Consider the following 14,678-nt stretch of genomic DNA (forward strand, 5'->3'; position numbering starts at 1 on the left):
GAACAAGGCGAGGACCAGGGGACAATGGAGGTGTGGAGTGGGAGTAATGTGTCGTGAAAGAGGGGAGACCTTGTTCCGACGATTGTGACCAGAGGACCAAAAATCAATCGCCTTGTCCAGGCCAAATCGAGCAAGATGACTGGCGACTTAGTGGTGTCTTTGGCGCGAAGATTGAAGATTCTCGCGGAGGTAAATTTACAACGTCATTGTGTAATGTTCAGATCACATGCAGCCCGTTGCCCGCCTCCCGCCCACACGTTCGTTGAGTAAAACCCAATGCACAATGGCTACAAGATGCTATCTACCGACATTCTAAACGTCTATACCGGATGCTATGCTTAATGCTGTGGTGCGCCTGACTACACCTCCCCTCCGATCCATGCAAAAATGAGGAATCCCGCTCCCCACGGTCCCATTGCTGCTATCCTCCACCCGATCCTGGAGCAAATTCGCAGAGCAATGCCCGAGAAGCCCTTGGCCGGGGGCTGCGGCGGTTTGTCGGTCTTGAAGAATCCCTTCAGCCCGTTTGACTTGTAGAATGCAAGGACAGGGTGCTTCAGCTTGAAGTCAACTGGGGTACCTGCAGGCAAGTTCGTCCGCTCAAACTGGGCTCGCATTGCCAGACGCCGTGCTTTCCGGAAAGGGCGTCCGGCTAGCTCAGCAGCAGACGCTGCAGCAACGCCTCCCATGACAATGGTGACAGCTTGAGCGACACGAGCTGCCGTGGGGGTCTCGGACGGGGGCCGAGCGGCCGCGACTTGCTCAAGAGGCGTCAGCGTCTTCGGGACCTTCGGGACTGAGCCGTATGGTGTCTGGTAATGTTTGTGCTCGTTTGTCGGAGCCACACCACCTTGTACCCCAGGTTGGCCAGTGGGAATGACTGCCTTGTTTGACTTCTCCTTCGCGACTTCAGCCTCGATCGCTTCCGTTTCTTTCACAACCTTCCGAAGCTTCTCCGTGTCCTCGGGGCTCAGCTTGTCCCCCTCAACCATGTTCTCGAGCACGTGCGCGGTAGTCACAGCCTTCACCCTTAGGCCGAGGCGACGAGTGAGGTCGAAGGTCGCAAAGAAGATGGAGTATGAGAACCTTGTTGTCAGTTGTAAGCAATCTAAACACCACTCACGCATCTCTGGCAACAGCCCATCGCCAGCCCATCCACCAGGAAGGCGTTTTGTGCCAGCTACTGTTACTGATAAGGTTCTTGAATGCCTCCAGAGGCGAACTCGCCGGCGGTCCCAGCGCCTGGGCTGACTTTGGTGTCGGCAGGTGCAGGAAGTTTGTGACTTGAACGGTGATGGAGCTCGCTGACTGGGAGAGGAATCGCACAATGTTCTCAATCGGAGTGAAAGCGAGGCCCTGGATAATTCCCGCTCCAGCTCCGGCAATCGCACTCAGCAATGTCGGATGCTTGGGAATCGAGCGAGGACCTCGGATAATGTTCTCCAGAGAAATCTCCTCGTCCTTCTCATCTTCCGGGGTAGCGTCTGGTTGTCCGAAATCACCATCGATTTCTCCGAGCGGATCTCGGGCAAGCGGGTGGTCGTCCTTCGAATCGCTGGGATCGTGGTGGTGGCGGTTGAAGAACGGGAGCTTCGCCAGATACAGCGAGATGAGGGAGTGCGAAGAGAACAGAAGGAAACCGAGCGTCGTGTTGACTAGCAGAGGAGGCAGAAGGGTGGCAGCGAGGATGATCGGCTGCGTCGGTCAGCTCTACCCCAAGCTTAGATCCACATTTGCTCAGCTCCTCAGATACTTACACCTCCTTTGGCGTGGAAAATGCTGCGAACAAACGACGGCGAGAGATTCTGATCCGCACTCTCAGCCAGTCGTCGTAGCCCAGCCCAAGTGTCAACTGCAAGTCAGTTGAGCCAGCTGGTGCAACTCACGTCGATTGGGTCGAAACAGTTTACCAGGTCGACGGAACATGAAACCTGATTGTCAGCTGTGGCCCCTACTGTAGCCTCCAGGCCACTCACCCAGAAACAGCAGCAGACTTCGCGTGAACGCCGCTCCAGCGCTTGTACTCGTTGACGGCTGAACCGGAGAAGTCGCTCCTGTGGGACCGACTGCTTGGTTAAAGGCGATGACCGCCTGAGAGGTGCTCTTGCATGGGTCGCTCTTCTCCTGTTGGGTAGGTATCGCAGAGCCTGGCGGAACAGGAGCAGGGGATGCAGCTATCACTGCAGTCGATGGCCGTGTCATGGCATAGCGTGAAGCGGTTCGAGCGAGTGGAAATGCCGAGGATGGAGATGAGGGGAGGTGAGGGGACCGAGACCACGGTCACAGTTGTCGAGACCAATTCAAGCTGCGGAGCGCCCTTAGAGCAGCGTCGGAAGTCCGAAGTGGTGAGCTTGCGTGGGTGGAAACGTGTTGCGTAACGGAGGAGCAAGGAATTGACGAAGCCAAGATTAGCGAAACGGCCACGAAAGTCAGGTATCTCAGGAACGATCGGTGCCCCAGCCGGACGCTGGCGCGGACAAACGGCGAGCCGCACCTTCCAGTCGATGCACTGCCCACGTCTGGTGGCGACTGACGGCCTGTGCATCTTGCTACTAGGCTTCAAGTTCATATGGAGCAGGCCTACATTGGCCGCATGAATGGTCGCATACGAATCATTGCTTATTCTGCTGACACCTCCGGCGTCCGACTCGAGGTCGAGGTCGGTGAGTCACCCGTGTTTCGGCTTCCTAACCGGCCAGACTACAGCCTGGCGTCCAGCACAGTGTTCTGGGAATACTTCATACATGGGTTACAATGCATATCTATTAGTCTCCAGTCGCACAACCACGGCATCCTGAGAAGTGTCAGCTGGAAGTCCACAATGAATTAGCATGGCCAGCGAGAACGGTAGTCTGGGCAAACTTCTACGCGAGCGCACAGCTCTTCACAAGCAGCACTTGACAGGGAAGAGGTGAACCTCGAATCCAAACGCTCTAAAGCTCTCAGCCAGCCTAAAGAAGCACTTACCACAGGTCACACACTCGACAACGACACCCTTCTTAAGATCCGGCTTCGGTACTCGACAGATACACGTGGAACCCTGGTAGTTCATGTCTCGCGTTTGAACGCAGCGAACACAGCAGAGGCGGTCGTATCCAGGCTTCTTCCACTTCGCGATCAGGCTGCCCTGTCAGTTCGAGCCATCCCACCTCAGATTGAGATAACTCACTTAGCATCGGCATAGCCCTGCTTCAGCAGCCAGTCGTACAGCTCGCGGCTGATGAGCTCGCGCTTGTAGTAAAGGTCGTAGATGTACCTTGACCGAGCGTGAGACAGACGCATGATGGGCCTGAGGTTAGCTTGACCGCTATACACATGTCAGCATAAGATTCACTCACCAGAGAGACTCCACTTTCCGCTTGCCCTCATGGCTCTCGTTCTCGGCATCGCGCATTTTCTTATCGTAGTCCTCAAGAATATCACTGATGTCAGCTAAGCCTAGGCCTCGATAGCAGGAAGTTTTCATCGTGACGGAAAACTGCGGTTCTGAATGAACTGTGCAGCAGCGTATGGCTCGAACTAGAACACAGAGGCTCTCGCGCGACCATGGAACCAAGATCTGGACCGTCAAATGATAATTGATCACTCACCGGATATCCTCGTACCCCTCTGGGGGAGGTTTCGTCCTCTGGGTGCGGATCTTGGGCATGCTGGAGTGTATGAGCAACGCCAAAACAATGACAGAATCTTGACATGACATCTTGCGACTGGCGATCGGCGTGATACAAGGGTTGCTTATTACGTGTAGCCACGTGGCCCGTGTTTCATGACCGCCGGGACGCGGAGAAGACCATGTACCCCAGACCAGACTTCTCTCTTTGCCGTCGCCTCTTTCACATCCTCCATCCCGTCTCGTGCCCTAAACCGCATCCAACTGTAACACGTACGAAACACGCCTTAGAACGAAGTTACGACCCACTGCTGGATTGACAGCGGCCCACTCTGCACCCCCATCCCCCCAGTGGCCCAACGCTGCCGAACGCAACCGCGCTCGCCACTTTCGCACGCGTCTGATCTCGCCATCTCAGTCACCCGTGCAGTGCTTTTATCGAACCACGCGTCGTCTGTGACAGTCTGAGTAATATGGGACAGCCTACGGTCGCCGAGCTCGACAGGCAAGCCTTCCAGGCGTTGAGGACGCTCCAGTGAGTGTGGTTTGTGCACCACCAGCGACTTTGCGACATGCGCGCGATTGTCCGAGCCATCTTTTCCATCTCCGCCCGTTATGCCTTGCACTAGAACCTTGCGACTAGGTATTGCACTCTGGGGGATTCTTGGCCGAGCTGACATACGTAGCCTGAAGGTCTTCCCCCCGAATCAGCGCACGCAGGGCATCTTCAATGAGCAGGACATGCGGTTGAAGTCGCTCATGAAGGATATGGACTGCTCCGATCTGGCCGTTCGGGAAGCTTGGGAGTCGTTCGTTTCGGTGAGTTGAACCTTCTCAGCGATGACAGAGTAAGATCGCAAGCGGTATGCGGCGTCTGGTGGGGGCGCAAGCGGAACGTGCCGCATACCCATATGTGGTCATTGTCGCACTGCCGTCGGAACATTGAGCCTGCCGATCAGACCCCTGATCAATCAATGACGACGGTGTGTGTGGACGCTGAGACTTGCTACGTGCCGTCAACAGGCGGGCAGTTCAACATGCCGTAGGCTAACTGGTTCACAGACCATCGTGCAGAGCCGTGGCCAGTCGCGGCGCGAGGGGACGCCCGCCGCGCGACACTCTAGGCGGTTCCGGCCGTACCACACGAGCGCCGACTACCTGCGACCGTATTCGAGTGATCTGCTGCGCATTCTCGACTCGCATGACCACCCGACTCGGCGGTATCCGTACCACCGCCACGCAGAGTCGTCGCAGGAGGAGGGCGTGCGGGATCTGGAGATACTTCCCCTCGAGAGCCCAGACAGCCCATGGCGCACTGGTTGGAACTGGGTGCACACGTCGCACACGCGCTCCGCTACGCCAGAGGACGAGCCGCCGCGCGAGCTGACCCGAGCTAGCCCTCGCGCGCGGTCCGTGTCGCCAGACACTTCGGCGAGCGCGTGGCTTCAGGAATGGGAGTCGGCGAACGCTGCGCGCACCCGTCCAGCCGACGTCCCGCCATTGCGCCGCCGGCAGCGGTTCCACCAGAACCGCCCACGCAGCGACGCAACGCGCTCCCGCACCTTTGACGAACTACACGCCCGCTATCGCACGACGGAGGACGAGCGCGCGGCGGCGTTGCGCATCGCGCGCCGCGACCGGGACCGGGATACACGCCGCGACGGCGTCGTGTTCCCCGACACTTGGCAGGAGACGATCGATGCCTGGGACGAGGAGGACGACTTCTGGGTCGCCGGGGCGTCGATGGCGCGTAGCCGGCCTCAGCGTCCGGAGCGGAGCGAGCGATCCGCGGAGGCGGCTTCGGGACGAGAGGCGAGCCTGGGTGCCCGCGAGACGGGTGAGGGCGTCGGACGGTCGGAGCGCCTCATCCCCCATGTCGAGGTGCCGGGGCACGAGCGGCCGCCGCGTCGCATAGCACCACTGCCGCGACGGGCGCGCGCGAATGAGCGTGACGCGCAGTAGACGTATGCGCTTTGTAGATTGTTGTACAAATTCAGTTGTTTCATATCATTGACGTTGGTATGCTAGGTTTTTTGTGGTATTTGGTGCATTTGGCCTGCATTGCTTCGAGGTACGGCTGACTGATTATGTCGCGTGGATATGGGGGACTTGCTGTCAGTACAACGTTGCGGTTATTGTTGGGAGAGCGAGTCTGCTCCGTAAGTGGACTCCTTGTGGTGCGAAGGAATTGAGTCACATCGTCGTGAGGATGTTACGGGTGGATCAGACCCAGCATTAGAGGACGCTCTTCGCAGATTCACGTTCTCCCACGGTATCTACTCCTTTCTGGTCCGAGTTTGTAAATATGTGACACGCAGGGTGTGTGTGGGAGGGTGCATTCACACAACAGGTGTGTCGAGCCACTTGGCCGAGTGCGTCGCCGAGCGCAGGACGCGGCGGAGTAGGAGCCCGTGGAACCGTCCTCGTTCGTTCCAACAACGCAAGAGCAGCCAGATGCACACTTCGGTAAACAGGAGCAAGAAACTCTGGAACTGTCACATGTACAGTAGCTGGAACATGAGGAAAGCGGGGCAACTGTCTTGGAGCATAAACACTGTTCGGACGTATCGAGGAACGCCGGCGCCGGAGTGCTCGTTTCAAGTCGCTCGTGTCCGCCGCGGCAGGAGCGGCATGCTGTAAGTACCTCTATCAGTGTTATTTTAGTCGTCCTGGTTGTCAATCACGCCTGCCGCAGTGTGTCTTGCGCCATCGGCATTAATGTGGCCTTCGACAACGGTGACTCGGAGCTCTGTCTTGCGACGTCAGTGGGGGCCGCCCAGTCGTCGGAAGATGGCCGTCTCCTATCCGTGGAACCTCGGACATCTCAGTACCATGCCCTGTTTTGGAGGTCAGAAAGGCGCCCTGCGCGCCCTGCGGTCGACGTGTGCTCGTGAAATGCGCAAGCAGAAGAAGGGTGCAGGCAACAAGGAGGGAAGGAAGACAAACACGGCAGAAGGAAGACGAGTCCTGTCAGACTTTTTGATCCCGACCAAGCGATCGTCGGACATGGCCGCTTGTGGCACTCGAGACTTCTTGACTTCGTCATCAGAGCCCAGACATGTGGAAATGGGTGCTGCAGTACCGGTGCAGATGGCTCGTTCATGTGGGATGACCTTCCTAGTCTCTGTGGTTGCGCAGCGGCGGTATGAGAGGACGCTGGTCGACGATTGGGGGCCAAGCACTTGAGCTTGCTGGTCTCGAAATGACTTTCAGCATATCACAGTCGTGTGGGACTACAGAGAACATGAGAGCTGGGAGTACTCGATTAGAGGTGGCTTAATGCTGATGAGAGTTTCCAGCTTCTCCTGGGAACGGACAGACGATGGTCAAAGAGAGGAGGCAGGTGTGGGCACGGCACTCCTTTCAATGAGTCACTTCTTTCTGGGTTTTCTTTGTTGTTCAAGTGCCTGCCACTGTTCCCGCGTGCTGCCGCGCCCAAACACTGGCGGTTGGCCAGGTAAAAGCAGGCCAAATACACCCCGAGGCCTCGCGAGCACTCGGGGTTGGCCCCGGGCAAAATGTGTGGTTGACGTCGATCGGAAGAAAGGCGTGTCCCCTACCTGTTAACTTGCCCATGCTGCCAACCTCCTCCAGTATTCGCAGTGCAGCATTGATCGGACTGCGAACAACCACCCTTGCTCTACGTTGCACTTGCATACACCAGGACTCAGCTAGAGGAGCGCTGGCACAAGTGTCACCGCAGAAGGTATGTGAGCTACGGGTGATCACAACTGCGGAAGGTACGGTACTCGACAACCTACACAGCAGCGAAGCCATGACATCAGGACTCAGCGGGAGGTGTTGATCGGGCCGAGAGCCTTGGGGGTGTCAGAATGGAGGAGGCGAAAGCACACAACGCGCACAAGCGATGGACTGTGATTCATCGCTTCTGTTATCTTTGCTTCTGACTTCTGGACCGAAGGTGAAACGAGCCAGAAGCCTGCGTACCCTGCACAATCCCACACAGACTGTCTCCCTTCCTGCAGCCCTGTGCACGCCTCTGACACAGCCGTACGCCGCACGGCTAAGGTTTGCAGTGTAGGGACGTATGCAGAGGATGCTACCGGCCTCGAGCTATATCTGGCAGCGGCTGAAGCCCCGTGCGCCACCGCTGCATTTTCGTCGTTCCGAGGCGCGACTGCTTTTTCGGTGCGGCATACACTTCTGCAAGGAGGCTTATCCGTTATCTAATCCTGAGGCGAAATGCAGAACTCAGGTTTGCGTACATCTCGCATGCTGTAACGGCGGAGCCTAGCGTGCAGCAGCCTTAGTTGATCCTGATCAGGAGTGTCTCAAGCCCAGCAGGCGGCGAAGCCCTGTCGCAGAGGGCTGGGAGGGTTGCCGAACCTTGCTGATTCTGACCCAAAGTTGTGGGTGAGTCACTCTTCCACGAGCTCAAGGAGAAGATCTGCAGAAGCTTAGCGCAAGGGACCGACGCGAAAGTACGAAGGGGAAGGGACGCAGAATCATAAGCACAGGATGGCCAGGACCGAAAGACTAGGATACACCAGGAGACGAAAATCAATTCCGCCCAGAAGGCCAGGAAGGGTTGAAGTGACCTGAGGCCTGAGGTTCTCATGGCACAGGGTCCGACCCTCGCCCGTCGCCTGGTGGCCTGGCGCCTGTTGCACCTGGGTTCTCGTCGCGCAAAGCTAAGGCGTAGCGCGCAACGCTGCTCAGGCGCTCAGGTCCAGGCTGCAACCCAGGTCCGCGCCGAAAGTGTTATCTAAGGGAAATCGCGGCATTGATCTGCAAAGACAAACAACCTTGATGACCTGAACGCAACCTGCATTCCTGGATAAGGACGTACGTCGCCTTTCGACCCGATGCTTCCTAGGTCCTGACAACATTGTCGATCCCTCTTCTCAGGTCATGCAACACCAACTCAGGTCCGCATCCACTATAACACTGCCGCCGGCATCGTTCTCAGGTCAGATCAGGTCATATCAGGACGCATCAGGTATCCGCGCCTTTTTCAGAGCTGGTCCTCGGTACGGCGGCGCATACCTGCAACATCGACGCAGACATGAGTAATTCAGCCCTGTGATCCGCTGCACCTGGTTTTCCCGCTGCAACACTCGATCAATATGTGCTGACTGCGTCAGGATCATGGCAGCGTCCCTCGCCGCCCTCGAAGTTAAGGTCAGCCCGTGGCCAAGTTCCCCTTCCTGACCTACGTTCCTCACCACCCTCAGGCCGACGCCAGAACAGCGGTCACACAGGACCTTGCACTTAGCCTCAACGATGCCGCCGGCACATAGTTCAGGATGCATCCCGACTCAACTCGTACGCATCCTGCTGGCGTCAGGCGTCAGGATAGATAACAACGGTAACCTTGATGCACACCTAGATCACCATCGGCATTCAACAGCACGACCGTAGCGGATATGCATCACGCATCACCATACGCAACCGAGCTGCCTCACCTAGATAGTTGGCCAAAATTTGCACCAAACATTGCACTGCAAGCAGACACTCTCCTGCTGCCACGTCGCACCGGCCCATGCATGGGCGGGTGCATTCGTCCATTCCGCACGCCGCGCGCCGCAACGCGACGCGGCCGAGCCTGGAGAGTCTGGAGCCCGGGCGCCGGCTGACGGTGGGGGGAGCCGTTGCCGGAGTCTCCGCCCCCACTTACGCCGGGATCCACGACTCGCTTGTCGCCAGTCCTGGTGTGGGCCGTACCTGTGCCGTCGTCGCGGGAGTACGCGCTCAGTATGCATGTGCCGCTTTGGGACCTTTGCATGCCTTGTGTGTTTCGCAGAGATGCATGAATGCAGAAGTTACGTTCCGGGGCGGGTTTGAGCCCGGAAACGGGGGATGAGGTGGGCTGTGATCGAGAATGAACTTGATGCAGTCTCTTCCCCACTCTTCCACATTTGGTCCACATTTGGTCAGAGGCACGCAATAGAATCAAGTGGGCACGCTACGGCACCGCACAGCACTCGACGCGTTCCGTACGGCACGTCTGGCACGGTGGCACGTCGCCGGAGTGTGACGGGAGGGAAGATACCGAGTTCTCGGTGTTGGATGACGCTGGCCTCTGTGCTCGAGCCCGGCGACCCGCCGTGTCGCCGAGCTCTGCACCGCTCTTGCCTAGTTTGCAGCTTCCGCTGGCAGAGCGCATTCCACAACCCACCCGTGCTCGGACGTGTTCCACCAACACAGGGGCGTGTCGGTGTCGGGAGCGCTGTGGCTTGTTTCAATGGCTGGGAGCAGGTGGCTTGGCAGACGAGGGACGAGGCGTCGGCAGCTCCCGGTGTCTCTGGCTCCACTCGACTCCGCGATTCGCCGTCACTCCGTCGGCAAAGATGAGCGCTGCATGGGTCTGCTGCAGCCGAGATGTGGTGATCATGGGGCCTCGATTGTGCAGAAGTTTCTGACCTTTCCAAACGCAGAAGATCCGGAAAGACTTCGAAACGCGTCTTCCGTCTTCTCCACTTAGCACTCAGGGGGAAGACAGAGCGCCAGGTACGTGCAACGCAGGCCGTAGATACGACACTCTTGGTACGTCGGCCCGCGGTGCCCGCTTTGCCCGCTACGCGGGGAAGACATAGGGCAGACGTCCCAGAGGTGACTGCCACAATTGGGCGCGACTGAATGATCACACAGGATCACAAATGATCAGTAAGGATCACATAGGATCAAGCACTGAATTGGCATTGAAAGGCCAGGTGCGCACTGCACACGCCAGCACACGAGGTGGCACACGATGCCACACCAATGCACGGTATCTCTGCGCGCTAGTCGGCACAGCCATGTTCGCTTGTAGACATGGCAGCGCACCCAGCCGCGCATAACCGCCCCCATTACCCGCGTTGTCTGCCAAACATGCACCAATGCGAGGCAGCCAGATGGCGAATGTGCCAACCGGCGAGCGCCGGCGCTGGGTGCCGAGCAAGGGCTAAGTCGCTATGACGATGCCGACGTCATAACTGTCGTTACGGGGTGGATGGGTGTATGGGGGCGGGGCCGAGGGCCGCTGCATGCAGACGCAGGCGCACGCAGCCGGGGCAGTCGCTGTTCATTCCGTGGGGCTGGCCAGCAGGTCGAGCAGTAAGCGCAGCGCAGCACTGTCGCTGTCGCAATGGGTGGTGCATGTGCACGTCCAAGGTGTCCATGCCGAGCGAGCGCGAGCGAAACGAGTCCGCGAATTCTCGAACATTTACCCCCACCAAATGAAGCACTTTGCACGGGTTCCAAAATGTCTATAATCGGACGGCGGGGCGCGCATACGAGCACCACATTAAGCGTAAGCGCTGCGGCGTAGGTGTCGCTGTATATCCGCCTTCCGCACGCTCGCTCGCGCCTGTTGCACCTTGCACCTTTGCTCCGCTCGGCTGCTCGGCGACTCCGTCAGCGTAACAAAGTTGAGAGCTCCGCTGGGCTGATGGCAAAGGCACCGTGAAAGGCACAGAAGCCGCTGAGGCACGCAGCCGCAGTGAGAGGGCAGGGTCCGGCGGCGCGCCAGAAGGTCTGGAGGAGCGCCAGCGTCATCGCTCGCTTTGCTGGGGTGGTGGTGCTTCGGTGCTTTGGTGCTGATGGCCGCACAGCGTCAGAGCCGCAGGAGCTAGGGAGCCTTCTGTGGCCCCCCATTCGTTCCCTGCCCTGGCCCCCTCGCCCCCATCATACAGCCAAACAAAGCACCGCCGGCGGTTCGCTGGTGCGCTGGCGCAAGCGCAGGCATCCCGCCCAAGGACGCGATCCATGCATTCCCCCTTGGCCCTTCCCTAGTCTTCCCTTGCGTTCCCTTCTCTCCCTTCCCTTGCGCCCTTTCGGGTCCTCCGTGTCCCTTGTTCTCTCCCTTCTGTCCCGGCCGGCGGCCAGAGGGCCCAATTAGAGGGGCACCCTGAGATCTATCCTGGTCCGTCCCTGAACAGGCTTACGTTTACCTGCTGATACGGCTGGTATGCAAAGGTGTCCGCAGGCAGCATGCGGCGAACGAGGAGATCTCCAGTTAGCCGGTCATCTGCGTTTGTGCCAGAGAGCTTGATAATCCACTCCGAACCCCACCAATCACGCATGTCCGTTGCCGCAAGCGCATGCCAGATGCCCGAAATATCCCAGCAAGCTCAAGCTTCCATCAAGCATACACCGTACCGTACCCAATACCCGATCCTCTGGTGTTGCCCCTCTCGCAAGACGCCGACACCCCTGTAATAACGAGCACACCACCTGCTTTTGCCAACGGCTTCTGACGCCGATGTCCGTGACGTCTGACGTCTGCGTGCTCGAGATCCGGTGACTCGCCCACTGTGGTTGGCTGCCACATTGTGATCTGTGATCTGTGATCCGTGATCCTCTGCCACAAACCTGCAGATCAGTCCGCGCAGCATGCACACAACAGTCAGAGCTCCCGGCCGTGGCCCTCGCGCCCCTGCGTCAGCCTGATGCAGCCTGATGCAGACGTGCTGCCCGGCCCTTGCAGCCCCTGCAGCGGCTTGCAGCCCTTGGCGTGCCATGTCTGCCCTTGGGTCTTGATGTGTGCGCGAGTGAGTGATCCTCGCATGCAGGCGGCCCGGCACGCAGCGGCAGCGGCACCGCACCGCACGGCTGTCGGGTCCCTCCCGAGCCATGGCAAAGATCTGTGCTGGGCATACCGGGCATGTTGGCAGATGGGTTCAGAGCCGAGCGAGGCGAGAGCCACAATCCCAGAGCCACACTCGTTCTGCGCACGCAAGCGCAGCGAAGCGAAGGCGAGCACGCAGCGCATGCGCAGCGGTATCTCAGCAGTACTCCAGCGCAGCGTCCCAGCCCATTATCGCAGCGTATCAGCGTTCCTCATGTTCCGGCGTCCGATCTCTCGGCGCTGCTGCTTGCACTTGCTTGCGTGCCCGGCGGTTGGCTGGGACGGTCGCTTGGTGCGCTCGCCTGCCGCAGCGAGCCTGGCAGGCTGACAAGGCTGGAGCGCTCAAGCCCGCCGGAGCCGTCTCACGTCAAGATGAGACATGGGTGGCCCAAGCGCGTCACTGCTCGCATGAGGCCGCCAGACGAACTGCCCAGTCATCGAGCGCCGAGATACACCCAGCATACCTCCACTCGAGCCCATGCAGGCATTGCAACGCATGACATGCACTCGCGACCGGCGCACTCGACCGGCGTAGTGTATCGACCCATCCCATCCGACGGCGTCAGGGTGACGAAAAGAGGGGGCGGTGTACCTATGGCATGGCCCTGAGACACCCTGAATTGAAATTTTTGCCCTGCTCTTCCCTGCGCCCCTCCCCCTTGCCTCTGTGATCGACTGGTGCTGGCGCGCGCCACTTGGGGGAGCCACTGGCGACTGGGCTCTGCCCGCACTGGCTGGGCTGGATGGGACTGGCTGCGACTGGCTGGACTGGGCTGGGCGAGGGCTGGCTCGGCTGACACCAGCACGAGCACACCCAGCTGGCTCGGAGGCACAACAGCGTTGGGCTGACTGGTGAACTGGTGATGACTGCTGCTGTGCGCTGTGCGCGTGCCTTTGGATGCCGAGGGAGCCGGCACTTGGTCGGCGTTTACCCCTACCTTCCCTGTGACGCCCGTTACCCTGGATTGACTGGGCCATTTCCCTGAGCTCCTTCCCCCTGGCCGACGTCGAATAGCGGTCACCTCAGAGGTGCACCATGCATCATCACCCACCGGGCATCCCGACCACTCAGTGCACTCAGGCTCAGGCCACTCACCGGCCACGGCGACTTGCGCGACTGTTCTCTAATCCGCCTAATCCGCCAATCCTATTCCATCAACCGCGCTCCATTAGCACACCTTCTCCTCCGCCTTCCCTCTCCGCCCAGAGGCCAAGCATACCCACCCACGCACCCACTCTCTACCAGTCACACGCTTGCACACCGTAGTGCACCTTCACGTTCACCGGCACGCACCAAGACCAAGGCCCTCGGCTTCGACGCCGCCTTCTGCACTTATCGCAGCCTGGTCCGGCGGGGTCCTCGGGTGCTCCGCCTGCGGAGCTCGCGTCCTCTGGCCTTGCCCCTACGGAGTCCAGGGTCGGTGGGCCTAACCTGAGTTGGTGTCGAGTTACCCTCGCGCGCACCCTCGATGGCCCTTGTTGGCCCTTGTTCAAGCCCTTGTTTGCCCCTGGCTTCGCCCAACCACACCCATCCCAGCTCTCCGCCGTCCTCTCCACCAACGTCAACGTCCACTTTTCTATCCAACCACCCCGTCTTTCTTCGACCGTCCGTCGTATCATCCCCACCTCTCTCCATCGCATCGTCGCTCTCAACTAGCACAACCCAGCATCACAAACCAGCTCGACCCGGCCTCCTCTCCCGCGTCGCTCGCCAGCTTGTTTCTCTGTCCCATCGTTTTTCGTCTTCTCCCCCTTCCCCCCTTGCCCCTCGCTTCCCCCGCCCGCGTCGCTCAATTTCAAGCAAGCCCATAAGCCAAATCAATCGGCGGTCGGCTCTCGGAAAAAAATACGCGCGTACCAAACTCAACGACTGCTTTTTCCCTCACTGCCCTCTTAACCCTCAGTGCCCCTTCCTCTTATCCCTCCCCTAAAGCAGCCCCGTCCCCTCTATCCCTCTCCTATCAATCAACCCTCCCCTAATTTTCTTTGGAGTCACCTTTTTCATCCTTTCCTTTTCGAATCCAAAGTTACTCCCCCTCCTCCAACGAACGCTTTTCGATCCATCGGCGACATCGTCCTTGTTGTGACTGTATCCATCAGACCAAACGTGAGTACTGCGTCCCATGTCTTGCACTGCTACGGCGTGCGACAGCTTGTGCATCCCTCCTCTACCCTTCTCGTCCTCATCGCCGCCCTCGTTCTCGCTGGGTCAGCACCACCTCTTTCATCTTATCTTTCCCTAATGTGTTGAGACAAGACGGAAATCTAGGGGCGATCCAGCCCTGCAGCTGGACCTGACCCTCAAGCAACCTCTCGACCCTCTCGCACATCATTATGGTGCAGTGCATCATGTCATCCACCATGCTTGCAACTCATCGTCGATGCTGCATGGGTGGTTGCGACTGCGGTTGGCTTGCACCCACGCTGCTCAGTCAGCTTCCGTCTTCCACCCGAACGAATTTATTTCTGCGTGGGGGAAGTCGGGGGCCTGACACGCGC

The 14,678-nt window shown here is 59.0% G+C and overlaps 1 protein-coding gene across 1 annotated transcript; it reads right to left on the bottom strand.

Annotated features, from left to right (window-relative positions):
* Positions 1-2,884: 2,884 nt before the first annotated feature.
* A1Q1_00233 (bud site selection-related protein) lies at positions 2,885-3,649 on the bottom strand (the record flags this gene model as incomplete). Its single annotated transcript, XM_014326561.1, has 5 exons — positions 2,885-2,933; positions 2,982-3,122; positions 3,170-3,289; positions 3,339-3,422; positions 3,591-3,649. The coding sequence occupies 5 exons, from the start codon at positions 3,647-3,649 to the stop codon at positions 2,885-2,887; spliced, it is 453 nt and encodes a 150-aa protein (XP_014182036.1).
* Between the last annotated feature and the right edge of the window lie 11,029 nt (positions 3,650-14,678).

Source organism: Trichosporon asahii, assembly GCF_000293215.1.
Source record: "Trichosporon asahii var. asahii CBS 2479 unplaced genomic scaffold scaffold00018, whole genome shotgun sequence".
Taxonomy (NCBI): domain Eukaryota; kingdom Fungi; phylum Basidiomycota; class Tremellomycetes; order Trichosporonales; family Trichosporonaceae; genus Trichosporon; species Trichosporon asahii.